The sequence below is a fragment of the Pseudopipra pipra genome, chromosome 13, assembly GCF_036250125.1.
Source record: "Pseudopipra pipra isolate bDixPip1 chromosome 13, bDixPip1.hap1, whole genome shotgun sequence".
NCBI classification, from domain to species: domain Eukaryota; kingdom Metazoa; phylum Chordata; class Aves; order Passeriformes; family Pipridae; genus Pseudopipra; species Pseudopipra pipra.
The window spans coordinates 14,470,641-14,488,482 of record NC_087561.1 but is presented as its reverse complement, the minus strand read 5'-3'; the positions used below and the strand labels follow the sequence as shown (position 1 = coordinate 14,488,482).

The 17,842-nt window shown below is 39.5% G+C and overlaps 1 protein-coding gene across 4 annotated transcripts in view; it reads left to right on the top strand.

The window, feature by feature from the left end:
* The window catches only part of PCDH11X (protocadherin 11 X-linked), a 455,646-nt gene that overhangs the window by 207,250 nt on the left and 230,554 nt on the right, over positions 1-17,842 (top strand). For all 4 annotated transcript variants that reach the window (XM_064670115.1, XM_064670112.1, XM_064670114.1 and 1 more), the window contains one exon: positions 6,092-6,163. In XM_064670115.1, coding sequence (XP_064526185.1) covers positions 6,092-6,163 — 72 coding nt within the window. The remainder of the gene's footprint in view (positions 1-6,091; positions 6,164-17,842) is intronic.

The following is a 17,842-nucleotide window of genomic DNA, read 5'->3' as shown; positions in this document are numbered from 1 at the left end:
GGCTGTATAAAAAGCATTGTTCTTCTATGGATGACCTCCTTGCACAGAATGATAGTTTTATCCTTCTCTACATCATTATGTTTGCTGTACAAAAATCCTGCTGTGCTACATCATAATAACATGTAATCTTCTTGCTCAGTTTAGCTGAGATTTAAGGAGCCGCTGTTCATGGAAGCAGTTTTCTAAAGTCTGATCTATAATTTACCAGAATCAACCAGGCAAAAGAGCAAGAGGCTTTATAAGAGGGATACAGCCCTTAAAACTCTTAAATGAAGATTAGTTTAAAGTTTTACAATCCGGTACAGAACCATCTGGCAAATCTCATGTCAGGCTTTGTTAAACCTCTGAGCTTTCCTAGTATGCTGTAGTTGTTCAACCCCCACCCCACACCCTGCCTTTATCTTTCATTCCTCTGCCTCCTGCCCTGCATCCTCTTTACTCATAGATATATTGGAACAAAAGAGGAAAATAAGTAAGCCCAGGGCTGATTTTTCTGTAGGAACAGTGTAAGAGCTGTGAGTGCTGAAGGCTGTGGGTGAGCTGCACCTCTGGAAATCATGGCTGGCTGGATATGCATTAGGTGACTTACTGCATCTCTGAAGAGGTACTTGCAAGATAAAAGCTGCCTGTTGGCAGCAGCATTAGAGACTTGCTGGGTCAAATTATGGCTTTTGAGTCCAAGGCATCACTGAGAGGATGTACAGACACATCACAAGGCATCTTGATACTGTCAGAAATGGAGGTGCAGTTGTTACTGCCGAAACAGTGTAGAAGTTGTCAGTGGTGATTCCAGACTGCTGTTTAGTGTGGAAAACTGATTGTTTCCATTACTACTGAATCACATCTTAGGGCTCTAGATAGTGAGTTTCTCATTGATGCTTCCACAAAGGGGGTTTATCTATATGTTTATTTGCATTTTTGTCCTTTACTTCTTGAATACAAAGCAAAAACCTTCCCAAAGGAATCCTTACTTGATTTCAGCTGTCCTATGGCTTTCTCATATGCTTACATATTTATCTAAAGCATGGAAACTCAGAGCAAAATAATTTTTTTCTTAGCAATCTGTTAAATAAACTTATCACTGAAATTAACCCTTCTGTTCACCTTTCACATGAAGGCTGTTAGGAGGCTGAAGGAGAGGACTTCAGGAATCCAATTACCTGAAATCAACTTAGAAGCAAGAAGGAGGCATTGTTAATGGAGATAATCTCCTTCTCAGACTTACAGCATACCTCTGTCTCAGTGTGATAATAAAGACATTCTGCCTGGACAGTAAAATCGCTATACATGATTTCCTGATTATAATGGGGGCCAGAAAAATAGTAAAGTCTGCAGTTCCTGTCTAAAAATGTAGCTTTTGGCAGACAGACAGAAGTTGCCCTAAAATAAGCATTTGGAGTCCCAATTGACAATGCAACATAGATAATATATTATTTACTAAATGTCTTTTGCTGTTTGTTTCCTAAATTTCACTTCAAGCCATATAGGTTTTCAGCATGAAAGACAACTAAATAGAACACTTTTTCCCCTCTAAAGTGCAGAAATAGAACACTTGGAATCAGATAATCTTAATGCTGCTGTAGCAATTTTGTAAGGCACCAGAGGAAAATGCTTTGTATTATCTTGAAATTTCAATCTGCTTTTGCTTCTCACAGCAATCAATAACCATTAGAATTACTGGTGGTAGTATCTGTCTAGATAATTTTAAGGCTTTTCCAGAAATCAAAATAGGTAAACCAAAATTGTCATGTTGTAACTTTCTTTTTTTTTCTTTGTTTTTCCTTTCTAACCATAGTAAATCCAGATTTCTTTGAAGAAAAACAAAAACTTGTCAATAAAAAAGCAGGAGGGAATGGAGGTGACATCTAGCTGAACAGATCCAGTAGTTAGTATTAGAATAAAAACTTTAAGGTCCGGAACAAATTCCCTTTGCAGCGTGGAAAATGACAGTCATTGAAAAATTAGTCATATCCATGGGTCAAGTTACTAGAAATTTTTATGATTCCTGCTCTGGAGGCTGGGGCAAAGCAATTAAAGGTAAATTAACTTCTCTCCAGCTAAAAGGGAAGGACTTTACAACTATTCTGGAGTATGTGTGTTGTGTTAGAGGGGCTGCTGGCAGCTCGGGAGTTGGGGCTGTAGGAAGTGAGGGGATACAACAGCCTTCCCTCTTCCTCACTCCCTTCCAAACCCACACAGGGGCTGGTAGGGCAGGATCTCAGGCAGGGGGAGCTAGACTAGTACCTCTGGTCAGGGAGAGAATGGAATTCAGTCCAACAGAGAAAACAGGCTGAGAGACTAAACAATGTCTTGTCGTGGATCATCCAAAACTGGGCAGGCACAAGGAGCTGAATGGGGCAGGAGCAGGATTCCATCAGAAGGGGTGTCTGTGACCAAGCACTTGTCGGATCAGTTTGAACTGTCTCAGGTGCACCAAAGATTTCCCCTCACGTTTCAGAGTGAGGACCGCTCTGCAGCATCTTAAAGACCAAAATGAAGTCTGGCTTGAAACACTGACTTGCATAACCTTTAAAATCTCTTTTGCAGTTTATTTTCTCTGGTAGATTTTGGAAGCCTGGATATTACCTGTCAAGTTGTCATAAGTAATCGTATGTTTGGTAACTTATTTCTTCCAATAAACAACAGAAAATTCTCATGATGAATTTCATTTTTCTCTTAAAATATATTTAATAACTACTTTGATTAAATATTAAAGCTTTCTTTTGCTGCTATAATTAGACAGAAAATTCCAATTATCAGCAAAATATTTTGTACACAGTCCTTTTACTACCTGGCTATTAGTCTGGACTTTATTGATTGCTAACATCATTGAGCGGGGTAATTTCTAGGTAGTCAGGTGGAAGACTGATGAGACTTGGCTGTATGATGACTCAGCAACCCCAAACTTCTTTTATATTGAAAATACCTGAAGATTGGACTTTCTGTGGATAGACAGGATTCCCTGGCCTTGGGGGACAGTTGAAATTATTGCATTTCCCGCTGGGCAAAAGGGAACACTGAGATAAAGGAAACCTTTGCAGCCAGCAAGATCCTGTGTGGTTTCCTGTCTCTTTGCCTTCCCCAGTGCCAGCAGCACAGCAGTGATACAGGGTGGCAGGTAATGATTTAGAGCAAAGTGTGTCTCCCTCAGCTGCGACGGGGGGCAGATCTGGGAAGGTGTTGGATGAGTGGCAGGAACTGAATCAGTTGTCCAGATATGCCCTGTGCTCGTGGAAAGGTAGCTGGCTGTAACAAAGTGACAGGTGGTTCGTCAGACATGAAAAGGACCTAATTTATTCCAGAAGTCAAGCCTGCCTGCTAGAGAAATTGTAATTGGTGTGTGTACAAGAGCTAAGGGAGCTCTAATGGCACTGCTGAAACCATAATGTAATATCCAAGTTGAAATCATTCCATCTTTATCTCATTATGAGCACGATTTTCTTCTATGTGTGAAACTTAAATGCCAAATTGAGGAAATGGAGGGAACATAAACAAAAGACTGTGGGCACAGTCTATTGTTTCCTCAAAAGGATTGTAGAAGCTGCAGAAGGCTGTAGGAAGATGCTCCAAGCAAAATGGGCAGATAAAGGCTTCCAAAAACTTCCCAGTTTTAGTAAGAGCTTCTTTATCTGTGCTGGAAGAAAGAAGATCCTGGGAGAATTGTCTCTCTTTATCACATTTCTCTTTATAAAAGAGAAAAGAGAACTTGTGGATAAGTGCTGCTTATGTGATCCATTAGCAATGTGTGTGTATCTCAGCGAGGGGCAAGTAAAGAGCTTTACGCTGGAAGTACAACTGCTTGTAGTAGCAGGTAGTTCAGAACAGGTACTCACACTTGGAAGCTGCCTCTAGTGAGCAGTCTGAGCAGTGGGTCAGTGTCAGCTGTCCTGGGTGTGCTCACAGCTTGTGTGGAACATGCTTTTCCACCCTGAAAAGTGAGAATGCAAATATGCTTCAAGGTTCTCAGTAACAAACTACATCTGGATGGTGCAGGGGCTTTCATTCCTAGAAAGAGCTCTGAAACATAATTGGAAAGTTGGAATGAGAGATAGAAAGATGTTTCCTATGGGAAGAAAGTCTGTAGGGATTGAAGGCAGTTACTGCTTGGTTTTGTCCTTCCACGTGCTCTGGGGTGCAGGTTGATGCACTATTTTCACTCTTTCTGTGTCTCGTCCCTACTTTCTGATGCTTGACTTCAAGGTGAGGTGAAAGGGTCTCTTTGGGTGGTGTGTAGGAGGAGCAGTAGGAAATAAATGGTGCTGGTCAGTAGGAAATTGAGCACTGAGTACTTTGAGTCTTCTTTAAGTCATATCCAAGACTTAGAGCATGAGTTCCAGTGTTACTCAAACACTTTAAGAATTGTTTCACCTAAATGAACTTTTGTTTACATTTTGCATACATTTTCTTTATGTGTTCATACAGTCGATTATTCTTTTTTTCTTTCTGCTGCAATGTAGAACTGGACAAATGTATACAAAATCAATGTGAATTTCCAAGAAAAATGATTTCTCAAGAAACAGTGTGTTTTTTAATGTCAGTTCCTGGCAGGTTACCCCATGTGGAATTGTTATGGTATCTTGGCACTACAACTGATATGTTTAATAATTTTCATTATGTGTTTGGGTCCCTTTGATGCTTGATGATTACATTTAAAGCAAGATTATAAGGTAGAAAACATTTGCTTTTGAACACATGAAAAACACAACCTTCCCTTTCCAGATGCATTCATTTTAACTCTGCTTAGCATTCACTAAATCTATGGTTATTTCTTTTTTCTTTTGAAATGCACTTATTGTTCTATTTCAAGAATGAATCGTGTCCCATTGCTACCCCAAAATATAAAATAACAAAAAAATGGTAAAAATGATTGCTTGTAATCTACCATTACAGGCAATCCAACCTGCCAAAACACAATTGCCATTTAATAAGGTGGTTTTTTGAAAGAAGTGCTGTGAATGCTAAGTGAAGTTGCCCACAAATTCTGTATTTAAAAAAGTGTTTCATTTTAAGTGGCTGTAGTTTGCTAATTACAGGAATTCCAATGGCATATCTCTCCCTCTCTTTGTCAGTCCTTGCATGGGCATTCAGATTGCTGTGATGTGAGACCTGGATAAGATGATATTTGTATTACATATTGTCAAAGGCCATGTTCAAAGGGTAGTACATTAGAAATGTTGTATTTCAGGAGAAGGAAAATCCTGGCACTGCTTAAAGAGCGTATTTCAGCAGAGGATTTTTTTTTTTTTTGGAACGCCACTATTTCTGTTTTATGACAGAAAAAAAAATTAGAAAATATGAGACTTGTAATTTTTACAACAATGTGCAAAGTTTCTTCCCTGGGAAGTTCATATGGAGAAAAATAGAAGAAGCCAGCATCTTATTCAATGCTCACTACCAGTTTTCAAAAATCTTACACATTTATTATTGAAACAGAACAATTACAGATGGTAATGAGTAATTGTGGGATGTTTTGGTATTATTAAAAAAAGGAAGTATGAAGAGACAGCAAGTCTTCTTTGAAGACTAGTTTAATCTCTTTGATTACATAGACTTTGGCTTTGGGGTGGTCATTCTTGAACTATACCAAGGTAGTGGAAAGTCCAGGAGACAGGAAGTTGGCAACTGTCTTCTGGCTCCAGCTCTGAAGAGTATTAAGGAAAGGCAAGGGCTCTTATCTGCAAACATGGCCCCACATCCAAGTGATGAACCTATTTCAGTTAGTTACACTGCAGGGTGTCCATTGAACAGAGCACAACCTGGGGAAGAAATGACAGAGAAACCAGAGTCAAGCTCTCTCTGAATTTCTGCTGCAGAACCTTACTCTGTTGGCAAATAATTTCATGTTTTCGCCTGAATTTTTATCTATGCACAGAGAGCAAGGTGTGTACCCTTTACCTTGAAAACTAAAGCAACTCTATAAAGTTACTTTTCTGGTAAAAAAAAAAAAAAAAGAGACCTACAGCCTACTCCAAATGTATGCAGTCATGATATGTTATTGTATGGATTATGTACCTGTTTTGTTTCCTCAAGAAAAATTGATGCTGAATGTTGACTGAACGCATAACTGACACATGCTTTTCTCTCCTAAAAGCACACAAAAGAAGTGGGAAGGCCACAGACTCCTTTGAAAGAAACAACCTTGGAGCCTTGGACTCAGCCACAGGTAGGCTGGAACAACTTTTCTGATAACTTGTTTTCTGTAATGGTGGTTTCTGTCAGTCTTCATGGAATAATCTGCAAAGGAATCTTGCAACAGGTTGCTCTGTGGTTCTTAGCATCACATGTTGAAATGGTTTGTTTGGGTGTTTGGCTGCCCAGATTATTGGTAGTGCTCTTTTAGTTGAGCATCAAGGGAGAAATGCCAGCATTATCTTGCCTTCAGCTTGTGTTTCATATATGCTTAAAAATGTTTGCAGAACTTGACAACGCAAAACTACTTTAGTAGTGTTATTGGCGCATCAGTAAACTGTGAACATCTGGTGGAGAAATGAAGTGGTAGAAGTTTATTTTGAAATCCTAGAAGTTAGGCTAGTTCTAGAGGCCTGTTTACTCCCAAAAGTTGTGGCAAATACAGTGTATGAATTTAGAAGGAGAAATGAAAAAAGCTCACACCTGTGTTCCAGCTACCTTTGTTCATGCTTGGTGGCATTTTTTTTTAAATTAGGGACAATGCTGACTGTGCAGGCTTTCATGGGACAATCTGTACAGCTGATTAAAATACAGAAGCTCTTAAATGGTCAATTCTCCACTGTAGTCACAGATAGGTGGTACTTATGTTTGCATCTCTGCATGCAGAAAGATTGTTATCTATAAACACGCAAGCCTTGTGTTGTAGGGAAATCCCTCAACTGTTGCCTCTCCAAACCCCAGGATCTTCCCTCCTTCCTAACTAAAAGGCTCCCAGGTGCAGTGTGTGCCCTGGCTGTTCCCACATCTGGATGGCCAAACCTCCAAAGCCTCTCTCCAGGCAGCTGCTAATCACAGCAGTTAAGCCTCATCGATCTGTGTCTGCAGTCAATGATGTTTATGTGCAGGACTGCAGGAGCTTGCTGTGGTCCACACTTACCAAGAGACAGTAACTCTTCATGTGCAGGAACAAACTGTTGAGGGAAGTGTCTGGTTCCAGCAGTTACTGCAGAGCAGCTGATGGATCACTGTGGGAGGGATAATGGGCTCCTCCTGTTCCCTTGCCTACAGTGCATGCTGCAGAGCAAGTAGGAGATGGAGGTAGGGCTGGGCTTTGGGTTGTTGGCATAGAGGAGAGAATTTTGGCTTTCTCCTTGTGAAAGGAGTCATTGAAGCAGCTTGATGCCGTGGTTGTCATTTACTGAGGCACTGGTGCATGAACGAGGGTGACAGAGGTGGGCTTGTGCAACCATGTTTCCTTGGTGGTTTGTGCGACTGTTGCCAGCAGCCTTGTCAAAGAAATATCCTGTTACACTGTCCCAGCGCTGATGAGAATCGTTGTTCTTCCTGAGCATACAGACCATCACCCTGTTATCTGATCACTTTTGAAAGCTACATTTCCCGCTGCTTTACTTAATGACTACAGAGATTAAAATGCATTAAATGTTTTTGGTTTTCCTATTCATTTTTGAAAAAAAAAAATCTGCTTTTTAAAAAAGTGCATATAAAGAAGCTAACACCAATATGCTTTTTATTTTGTGGAGAGAAGAAATGTAATCAACAAAATCAAAAACTGCTGGAACCATTATTGTAGCAGAAAATTAAATTAGTTGTTAATTCTTTCATGGATGTAATTCTGGCCTCTGCAAATCCCTCCTTAGGTATTTTGTATAAAGTGAGTAAAAATTGATGGCATGGATAAAAGCTTTGTCTATTTTATGAGCAACAGGTAAATGATCCAAATGGTGCTCATAAAGCAAATGGTTCCCAACTCTAAAGGAGGGAAAATGTATTTAAAGGCTGCTAGAATGAACCATGAGCAAAGCCAACTCCTATTTACAAAAAGGTGTTATTTCCATGAAAGTTTTTTGATCCCCCCACACCACACACGAGGGAGAGACTCACTACTTATGTCTACTTAATAGTAACAATAAAAAATCATTACATTTGCTTGGGCTACTCACAGCTGTTCAGTGCTGAGAGCTGCTGTGGGATGTTTCGCCAACAGAGAGTGAATGGAATAGCCCAGAGCACAGTCTGGGCATGCAGGGCCAAACAAGCAGTGAAGCAGAAAGAGCCACATCTGGCCCCTAATGCCAGGAGGTGAGAGGCTGGTACCTATTAGCAGCAGGGCAATTTCACACAGAGGTTACAGTCTGGGGAAACAAGAAATGGTGCTTCCTGTGCCGAGGGAGGGAAGGATTCCTGTTGCTGACAGTGCCACGGCTCTCACTTGCCTTCTCTGCTCGAGGTCTGATCTTAGAAGCAGCCAGGGAGCTGGGAATTTTGAAACTGAGTTCTTCAATTAGACAAAACCCAAAGAACTATGGTGCTTTGGCAGGCTTGTTTCTGCTTCTGTGGTGGGGTTTTTGTTCTTGGTTTTACGGTTTTGTTTTTTGGGGTTTTTGACTGTGATTTAATAAGTTCCCAGAGCAATATGACATCGACAGTGTGGGAATTCTTTTTTCATGGCCCTGCCTTTTAACTTGTAGTTTTCTGCATCTTTCTCTGTGGACTCAGTGAATGGAAACTGATGTTACTGCCTGGAAAATAAAGTATAAGAGACTGGTTCCGATAAATTTGGGACAAGACCTTTGCAGATAAGGAACATGTGTGGGAGTAGTTGCCCAAATAGACTTGTCATTGGTTTACAAGCTTTATTTAAATGCTAAATACCATGTATTCCTGTGGTTATGTTTTTTGCTGCTTTGCCTGATTAAACATTTAGCTGATAAACCCTGTCAAGGCTGTTCAGAGCTACTGCAGTTAAGATTATGTATTTATAGGCTGTGTATTTATGGTCAGTTATAACAGGACAATTTCAAATCAAAGTGATCTGTGATTCTTCAAATTTTTGAAGTCACTGATGTTATCTTAAAATCTGAAGTTCGTATGGTAGTGGCATGAAATAATATTGATAACCCTGATTCTGTATTAGAAGCAAATTAGCAGGCTGGGGTTTGGTCTCTTCTTCCAGGTAACAACTGACAGGACGGGAGGAAATGACCTAAAGGTACACGAGGGGGGTGTTAGATTAGAGATCAGGAAAACCTCAAAGTGTGGAATAGGCTGCTCAGGGAGATGGTGAAATCACTATCTCCAGAAGCATTCAAAAAATGTGTGGCTGTGGCACCTGGGGACATGCTGAACACAGTGGTGCTGGGTAAATGGTTGGACACAATGATCTTAGAGGTCTTTTCCAACTTTAACCATTCTATGATTCTGTGATTACTAGGAGGCTGCATTTAGAAAGAGAGAATAGGGAGTTACCACAGTAAAAAAGAACAATGCTGAAATTTATACAGCTTAAAAGTGCAGTAGTGGCAACTAGCGAGGTTTGCCAGCATGACAGGTACAGCAAAACTCCCACTCTTCAGTTGCAGAGTATTTCTGATTTAATCTTTTTTTAGTTGATTCCTACATCACTGTCTATTATATATTTATCTGAAATACTGCATAGAAGTGGTTCCTAGAGGTGTTAAACAGGATAAAATGTGAGAAGGTGGTGTTAGTGCCCTGGTTTTTTATTTGTTTATTAATTGCAAGGACTCCAAGTGCTTTTAGTCACTGAAGATAATGGCTAAAAAGCTAGAATACAGTTGCATTAATCTTCCTGGCCCAAATGTAGCATAATTACTTTAATGAACACATTAATTTATCCCCTTTCCTGACTCTCTTCCTTCGTCACAGTTCATGTTGTCAGTGGAAACTGAGACAATGATGACCCTCTTCTCAAAGTTCTCTGGGAGGGTTAAATATCCAAGGACTAAGATTTGTCAGGCTCAGGTAGTGCACATTCCTGTGTGTGTTACAATGAGCCACATCTCACACCAACAAGGCTTTATTACCCCCTGGTGTAACGGTGGGGCATTGCCACAGAACTGAGACTGACCAGCAGGAGCAATAAGACACAGACCAAGTGCAACCATTTGTCTCTCAAAAGTAGGAGAGGAAAATAATTTGTTTCCTCTTCTGAATCCATCGTTTTATTTTCTCTTTATTTGTGTGCAGAACACAGCCCTTTTTATTTTTTAATTTTTTTTTTAGCAGAATTACTTTTTCTGGAAAGGCAAAAACACTCAGACTGAAATCTAATTACAAATGATAGAGTGCAGTATTTTTCTGCTCAATTTTAAAGAATCACTTTATAATCTTGGAACAGTGGATAACAACATCACTAATCCAATATTTTAACAGTAAATACGTTTGATGATGGGAATTGCTACACTAATCTTATATCCCTCCACAGTATAGTTAAGAAATCCACAGGGGGTTTTACTAATCAGTTTTTGTAAAGTAAATCAAGTCATGTAATTCTCGTTCCCTCTAAATGCCCAGCAATGGAGGCAGAGCCATGTGCAGCACTTTTTGTTCTTTTCACTGGTTTTGTCCCCTAATCTGCAGCCACACTTTTCCCCGAGTATGCAAGAGAATTCTGGAGAGAAAAGTCTCCAAGCATCTCTGACAGAGATGTCTTATTAGGTGAGCTGGCAATTCACCCCATTCCCCTCACCTGCCGTGCTGGGAAGGGATGGAGCGAGTCCACCTCCTGCTCACGGGCAAAGAGCTGCCAATAATAAACATAATCCAACCACACTTGCTGCTGTGCTTCTGATACATATGCTTTAAGGTACTTATTTAGACCCTAATTTTACTGACTAGTGAGATATATTGCAATATAGCTTGTTTTTTTGTCTCATTTTAAAAAACAGTCAAAAATATGTTTCTCTTTTTAAGTTACAGAGTGTTTTACATTATGAAGAAATATTAGCAGCTGTGGTTAAATATTTGAAGAGAGTCAACTAATAAGAATTATGTGCATATTTTTTCCCTACAGTCCATGTATACTGAATTATTTTTCATGAAGTCCTGGTGTGCTCTGTTTGCTTAGCTCACAGCTTCAGCCTTTAGGACTCAAAATCAGTGAAAGTTAGAATAAAAGTAAAGCTTTATTTCTGATTTGGTGTCTTCAATACAAATGAGTCACCTAAATAGATTTACATAGTCTAGTTATATTCAAGGTATATTAAGTTTTTAGTATCTGTGTGCTCAAAATATTCCCATTTTATTTTGTGTCTTAATAAATTTAAATATTCCTTGAACATAGTTCTTATTTAATGGAACTTCAATTGTAATCCTGAATGCTAACACAAAAGGCTTGGTAAATTTGAAAAAAAAAAAAAAAAGGCAGCAATAAAAGACCAGATCAGAGTAGAAGGTGTGGGGAGAATTCTAAATGCAATTAGAAATGCCTACATAAATATCTGAACTATTTTTGAACACTCCAATCTTAAACTGTGATTTTTTTTTTTTTTTTTATCTCTTCAAATGGAGGCCTCCCAAGCTGGAAGCCAACTGGTAGCAGACCATTGTTTTGGTCTGATTTGAGTACCAGCAGGAATGAAATAGCATTTTATTAAGAAACTTAAGAGAAAAACACACTAATCATTGCACTTTGAAAATAATTATCGTGAACGCCATAACAAACACCTAATCTTTCCAGCAGCAGCTAGTGCAGTACCCTGCTGCCAAAAGGTACAAACCTGGTTCTCACAGATAGCCAGGCTGTTTTATATTAGCTATGTTAGAGGTTGTAATCTGTAAGGTATTCCTGACATTCTGAACAAATAATGTATCCAGAAATCAGAGTACAGTTATGGAAGATAACTCAACGGAAGGGCAGCTTATGGAGTGGAAATGGGTATTAACCTTTTCTTATCTAGTGATCATTTTCCTTGATTCCAGTTAATATGAAATAGAATACCACCAGTTTGCCACATTTAAACCAGTATATCAGCCTGTATTAGGCCATTCAATATTAGGGAGTATTTAACTGTACTAGGGAGTATTCAACTGTAAAATAAGGAAAAGTTATTACAAGATGTTTGCAAATAAAATCTGAATTCTAATTAAATAAAGACTTACTCTGCAGCAAAGGCAGGGTTGCTAAGATAACCCGGCCAACAGGAAGAACTCTAATTTTGCTAATCCAGTAAGATTTCAGATAGACTTTATATGTGTACACATATATATGATATGTATTTTTTCAATATCCAGTTTTGCCATAGCATATGGGCACTGGAAGTTAATCGCTGATGTAGCAGAAAAGTCACTTGGAGAAAATAAGGAAGGAAAAAAAAAACACAGCCTATCAGAGTTGTGAGCATTGAATTTAGTATTGATTTCAGCAGGGGAGACTATTACAAAAGCAGAAAATAATTCCTATTCCATTTATGTTTGTCCGTCCATTTTCCAGAGTGGTTCATGATTCTATGCTAAAAAAACCCTCTCAGTTTGAGCCAATATACAGTCCTCTTATGAGTTAATTAAAATAAGTGAGACCTCTACAGACAGTTTCCATACAGTTTCCTCAGTCCCTTTCTGGGTGTTCAGCTGTACAGCAGCAGGAAACCTGTTACTTTGGGAGTTGTATCTCTGACGACAGGCACTCGCATGTTCATCTCTGTCAGACTGTTCTATGTGTTTTCAGAACCCAAATGCCAAAGCTGCTGAATGAAAAAATAGGCTATAGTAAAGGCTTCAGGTCCTTACTACATTGAAGTATTTAAATCTTTTCTAAATCGTTCACCGAGACTTTGAAGAATATCTTTCCTGTTTGGTCCACCATGGCAGTGATGTTTTCTGCCTGGTTTCTTTGGCTCACACTGTTAAGTCTTTTTCTTCCTCTTACTTCTGTCATGTCAGCGTTGTTATTACAGACTTGAACAGCAGTGTAAAGAGGAAAGAATTGGTAATGGGAGCAGGGAGCTCAGCTGTAGAGCATCACCTGGACATTCAACCCAGTGTGCCTAAGAACAGGTAAGCCCAGAAGGCTCCTGTCAGCGTGCATCAGACTGGGGCTGCAGGAGGGAACTATACTGCCCAACACAGGAGGTGATTTATTCTCCATTACCTGACGCTGAGTTGGAGGAGATGGGTGCTCAGTAGTGAAATATCCAGCAACACTGTTTAAGAAGGGCAGGCAGACAGCTACTCCTTCATCCTGGGAGATGCACAAAGCCCTGTCAGTGTCTAAGTAAATCACACAGACCTGCCTTCAGAAAATGTAGATGAGATTTCTGAGGTACTTAGTTATCCATGGGGGCGCTCAGAATGTCTTTCCTCCCTGGGTCTTTCTTCTGCCATCATCCCCATTTGGCGAGACGTCCACGTTATTTAGGAGAAAGCTCCGAGTAGCAAAATCATTAAGTTGCATTGGAGTGTAACTTACTCGCTCTGAGCTGTGCTCAGCATGCATAAATCTTCAAATGGAAAACATAAACGAGTTGTGATTCATTGAGGTGTCCATTTTTCCAGTGTCCAGTCTGCTGTCTCTGGCAGTTAGCTGTAATGTGAGGCAGGAGCTGTGCACAGGAACAGATCCATCCTCTACCCTGCGGATGTATTCATGCATCTGGGAGTGAGAGGAGTGGTCTGAAAAGCTTTTGTAATGCATGAACATAAGATCTCTTTGTTGTTGTGTTTTAAATCTTAAAAATTATATTGGCTTCAGGGTGGACCTTTGCAAGGAGAGTGTTCGAGGGAAAACTTTTGAAATTTTTGGGTTTTCAACTGTCAGCCAATCTCCTGAGGTTTTCTTCTTTCTTCTTCCCCCCCCCCCCCCCCACAATATTTTTAGGAAATTTGTAACCATTTTTTCACATTGGCATTTTTGTTTTGTGATGGTGTGGATTTTTTTTGTTAGTTGGCTTTTTTTTTTTAGTATAAGCTTTTACTATGTTTAGTAAGAACATTATGTCTTCATTCCTGATGAATTAGTGACACAAATTTTATCTTTCTGGGTAGCAAACGAAAGCACTGACATCAAGTCTCGTCCCAGGCAATAACAGAAGTAGGCACTAAGTGCATCATGTGAGCTGCTCACCTGCAGAAGTCCATCCTGGTCGTGGTTCTGTAACACTGAATGTTTCACTATTGGTGACAAGAGATGAAGGCTGAAACCCAGTGTTGGGGGACAAATTGTTCACAAATGCTGCTGGGGCCCCAGTGCACGCTGCCCAAACTATATCTCATACATCTTCAGGGCTGAAAACAGTTTTTGACTGAATTTAGTTAACTGAAATGTGGTATTTCATCAGTCCATTAAGTTATATGGTTATTGTTTTGTGTCTGTAGTGGAGATGGTGGCTCACCAGGTCACTCACCCTCTCAGGCAGCTTCTCAGATGCAAAATCAGTTGTTTTTCTTGAGGGATGTTTTATGGGCTGATTAATTTTTTGGCTGAAAATTATTGCATATAAAGCAGATCCGCTCCAACCCAGTGCCCCAATGGCTGTATGGTAATGGGTATTATGTATCCATTCAAAGCCCAAATGAGATTAACACCACTGTTCTCTCCATCTGCCTTTGAGAAAGAATCCAGTAAATAACGAGGCATATGAGGGCAGATTATCACATTATATTCAGCATTTACAGTGTGTTTATTAGTTACTGCAAGGAGACAGGCACCCAGTCAGAGGGAGTAGGTGCTGCTGTGCCACTCAGAGTGCCCGTGTTGAGTTCTTTTAGCCCGGAGCAGCACTGGCTTTGAAGAGGGACATTTCTCACTCCTCAGGCTCTGCCTCATGAGTTCACTGGCCAACAAAGCTGCACAATGCATCTTGCTAAGATTTTATTAGTTTTCTTCACCTAAAATGGATTGCAAAATAGGGAGGCAGTAAAAAATAAAAGGTGTTGTGGAGACTTTGCGTATTCTGACACCTTTTGATTGCAGATTCTGATGCTAAGCTGGGAGTGTCAGCCTGGCCACTGGCCTGTGTCCCCTGATCTACATCCAAACGTGTGATGTGTAGGGAAGCAAGTGTGTCCTTTCATAATGAGTTCAATAAATAAGACCTTCCAGATGTCTTTTTTTTTTTTTTTTTCCTGTGTCACATGTTGTCCCATTTCACATTTCTGCAAAGCAGGAACAGTTACTCATTTTCAAGCCATACGAGTCCAAGCCATTTCTCTCCATCTGACTGAGCCTCTGTCACTGTCCAACAGCACAAGTTTGTGTAATGGTTGGAGACAAATTACTGGGAGTCTCAAAAAGATGGAGGCCTGGAATCCATTGCTGCTGAAATGATGTAACCAGCCTGCAGGCTGAGAGCTTGGAACTAAAGGACAGAGATGAACAACATAATGTATGTGATAATTCTAAAAATGCTTAAAATAGGTTTATATAATGCAGTATTTGCCTTTTCGTAGGAAATAAAATATTTTGGTTTAGCAACTAACTCTGCCTTGATGATGGAGGGTAGTTTTTTGGTATATATCATTCTTTCTATGTATGAGCCTTCACTTGGAAGGCTTCTACAACATTCTTCCATGCTGTTATGAATACAAACTGTGGTTTTTGCTGGAATTTTACAAGCTGGTTCTAACTGATTTATGTATTAAGTTAAATTAGGGAAAATGCCATTAGAAAAGAATACCAGACTCTAGATAGTAGATGTTGGTGCTGCAGATCAAGACTATAGCTGGGAAAATGATGACCAAAACTTTACATTTTGGCTGTGTTTTGAGATGCCTCTATGCTTTCCCAAATACTGCAATTAATTGCTATGCACTGTGCTGTTTTTCTAACTCTAACAGATACTAGAAGTTTCTCATACTCAGAAAAGAATTAATGTTGCAAACTCTGACAGTGGCTGGTGTTTGTAGTAGAATTTATCATCTCTGAAAAGATGCATATTCTACTACTTAGTTTTTAAATCCATAAATTTTCACAGTACTTTGTAATGTCATGAATTTCACTATATATCTGCAATACAGATGGTGTAAACTCTGAACCGAGGCAGAAATTGCACTTTGTTTTATTTGTCGTGCCCTCTCTTTGTGCTAGTGTTCTCCCTCTTGATTTTATTTTAAATTCCTCTTCACTCTTCAACAAAGATTCATGCTAAATACTCAAGTTGCCACCAGTTGTGGAAACTTCTTCTCCCAGGGTGCCCACAGTCAATTATTGCAAAGACCAAGATTAGTTGTAGGTGCTCATTTGTTCATAGCTGAAGTTGTTCAGGGCAGCAATGTCCTGATCTGAAGCACCAACAATTCCTAAAGCATTTGCAATGTGGGGACATTTTTAGTACTGAGTTTTTTACCTGGTAATATTCCGTACTTACATTTTCACTCTCCAAATTTATGTAGTTCTTGGGTCTGTGGTTCAGATAACATAAAATATCACCTTCTTTCTGTTCTACATTCAGTACAAAGCGTATGTTTGCAAGTGGATCTTGAACAGCTTTCCAGCTGTTTTGGGGCAGCCCAGCTGTGGACTATGAGCACCCAGTCCCTGGTTTTACTGCAAAAGAAACCCAGGTTGAACCTGTAGCAGCACTGAGCAGGGGGAGAGTGAGAAGCTGAAAGAGCATGTGCTCTGCTCTGCAGTGGAGGTGTACTAAGTTGTTTTGGGATGGCTTTCCTCAAGGAAAACAGACACTGCTGACGGATCAACATGAGTACAGAATGTTTTCAATGTGGATTCAGTCCTTTTTTAAGTATTTTTCTATCTCACTTCACACAGCACTGTCTGGCCAGACTGCCACAAACCAAAGGGTTCTTGAGCAGGTATGGCAGCGTGGGCCATGTCTGCAACCAGGATGAACACACTGACAGAAATGCAGCAAGTAACGCTGGCTCTTCTTCTGTTTGTGAACTTTATAGAAGTAACTTAAAATATGAAAGTATTACTTATGATTTGGTATCTTGTGCTTTAAAACCAGTGATTTGCTTTATTTTGAGAATACCATTACTTAAATGGCAACTTTGAGACTTTGTTGTGTTTTGTTTTGTTGGTTTTTTTTTTTTACTTTTCTGAAAAAAGGTGCAATCTCTGTAATCAAAGATGAAGGACGAAGTTGTTTCTCCAATGATGATGTATTTCATTGGCTTTTCCTTTCCTTTTTCTTTTACTTTTCCCTATAAGAAAACCTGATCTTTACAGTTATCCTCTGTCATGTACATGTTAAGTTTTTTTTCTTCCAGGTTTTATTTTTGAATATTAAGAATCATTTCACAGGATCAGTTAGGTTGGAAAAGACATCTGGGATCATCAAGTCCAAGATCCATAAAATTTTGCTTTCTACAGTGGATGCTTATGATTTATATCCTCTGATTTTATTTCCCTGTTTAGCAGCCTGTCTGGGAGGTGATGGGACAAGGCAGGCAGGTCTCACTGAGAACAAGGCTCTTGGGTTTTTTGAATTCTCATTGTTTTTTCTTTAACTGCTTTCTCATATGTGTCTAACACACAGTTCTTTGTCTAAGTAAAAGTAATGATGCTTTATGATCTGTTTCTTTCTCTCTATTTCACGATTTACAAGTGCTATGACTTGGAAACATCTGAACATTTCATTTTATTTTATTTTTTTTTGAGGAGAAGCAGTGAGAGAGACTAGATTGCTTGCTTTCTTTTTCAGAACACAGCTAAAACGCCAGGCTTCTGGGCTTGGCAGTTTTACAGCAACTTGATAAAATAGTGATGGCACGATTATTTTTATTTTATCTTACTTCTTTCAGATGTGCTTCCTTCAAAATTGCTTCTTTCTTTCATATTTGTGGCACTGTGCTCAGCAGCGTGGCAGGCTGTTCACAAGCCCTGCCAAGTTGGGGATTTGAGAGAAAGTAAACAACTCGGTTGGAAACATGGATAGCAAGTGTTGTGTAGACTCTAAGAAGCAGAGATATGCTGCTGTATTATACAAGAGTTCAC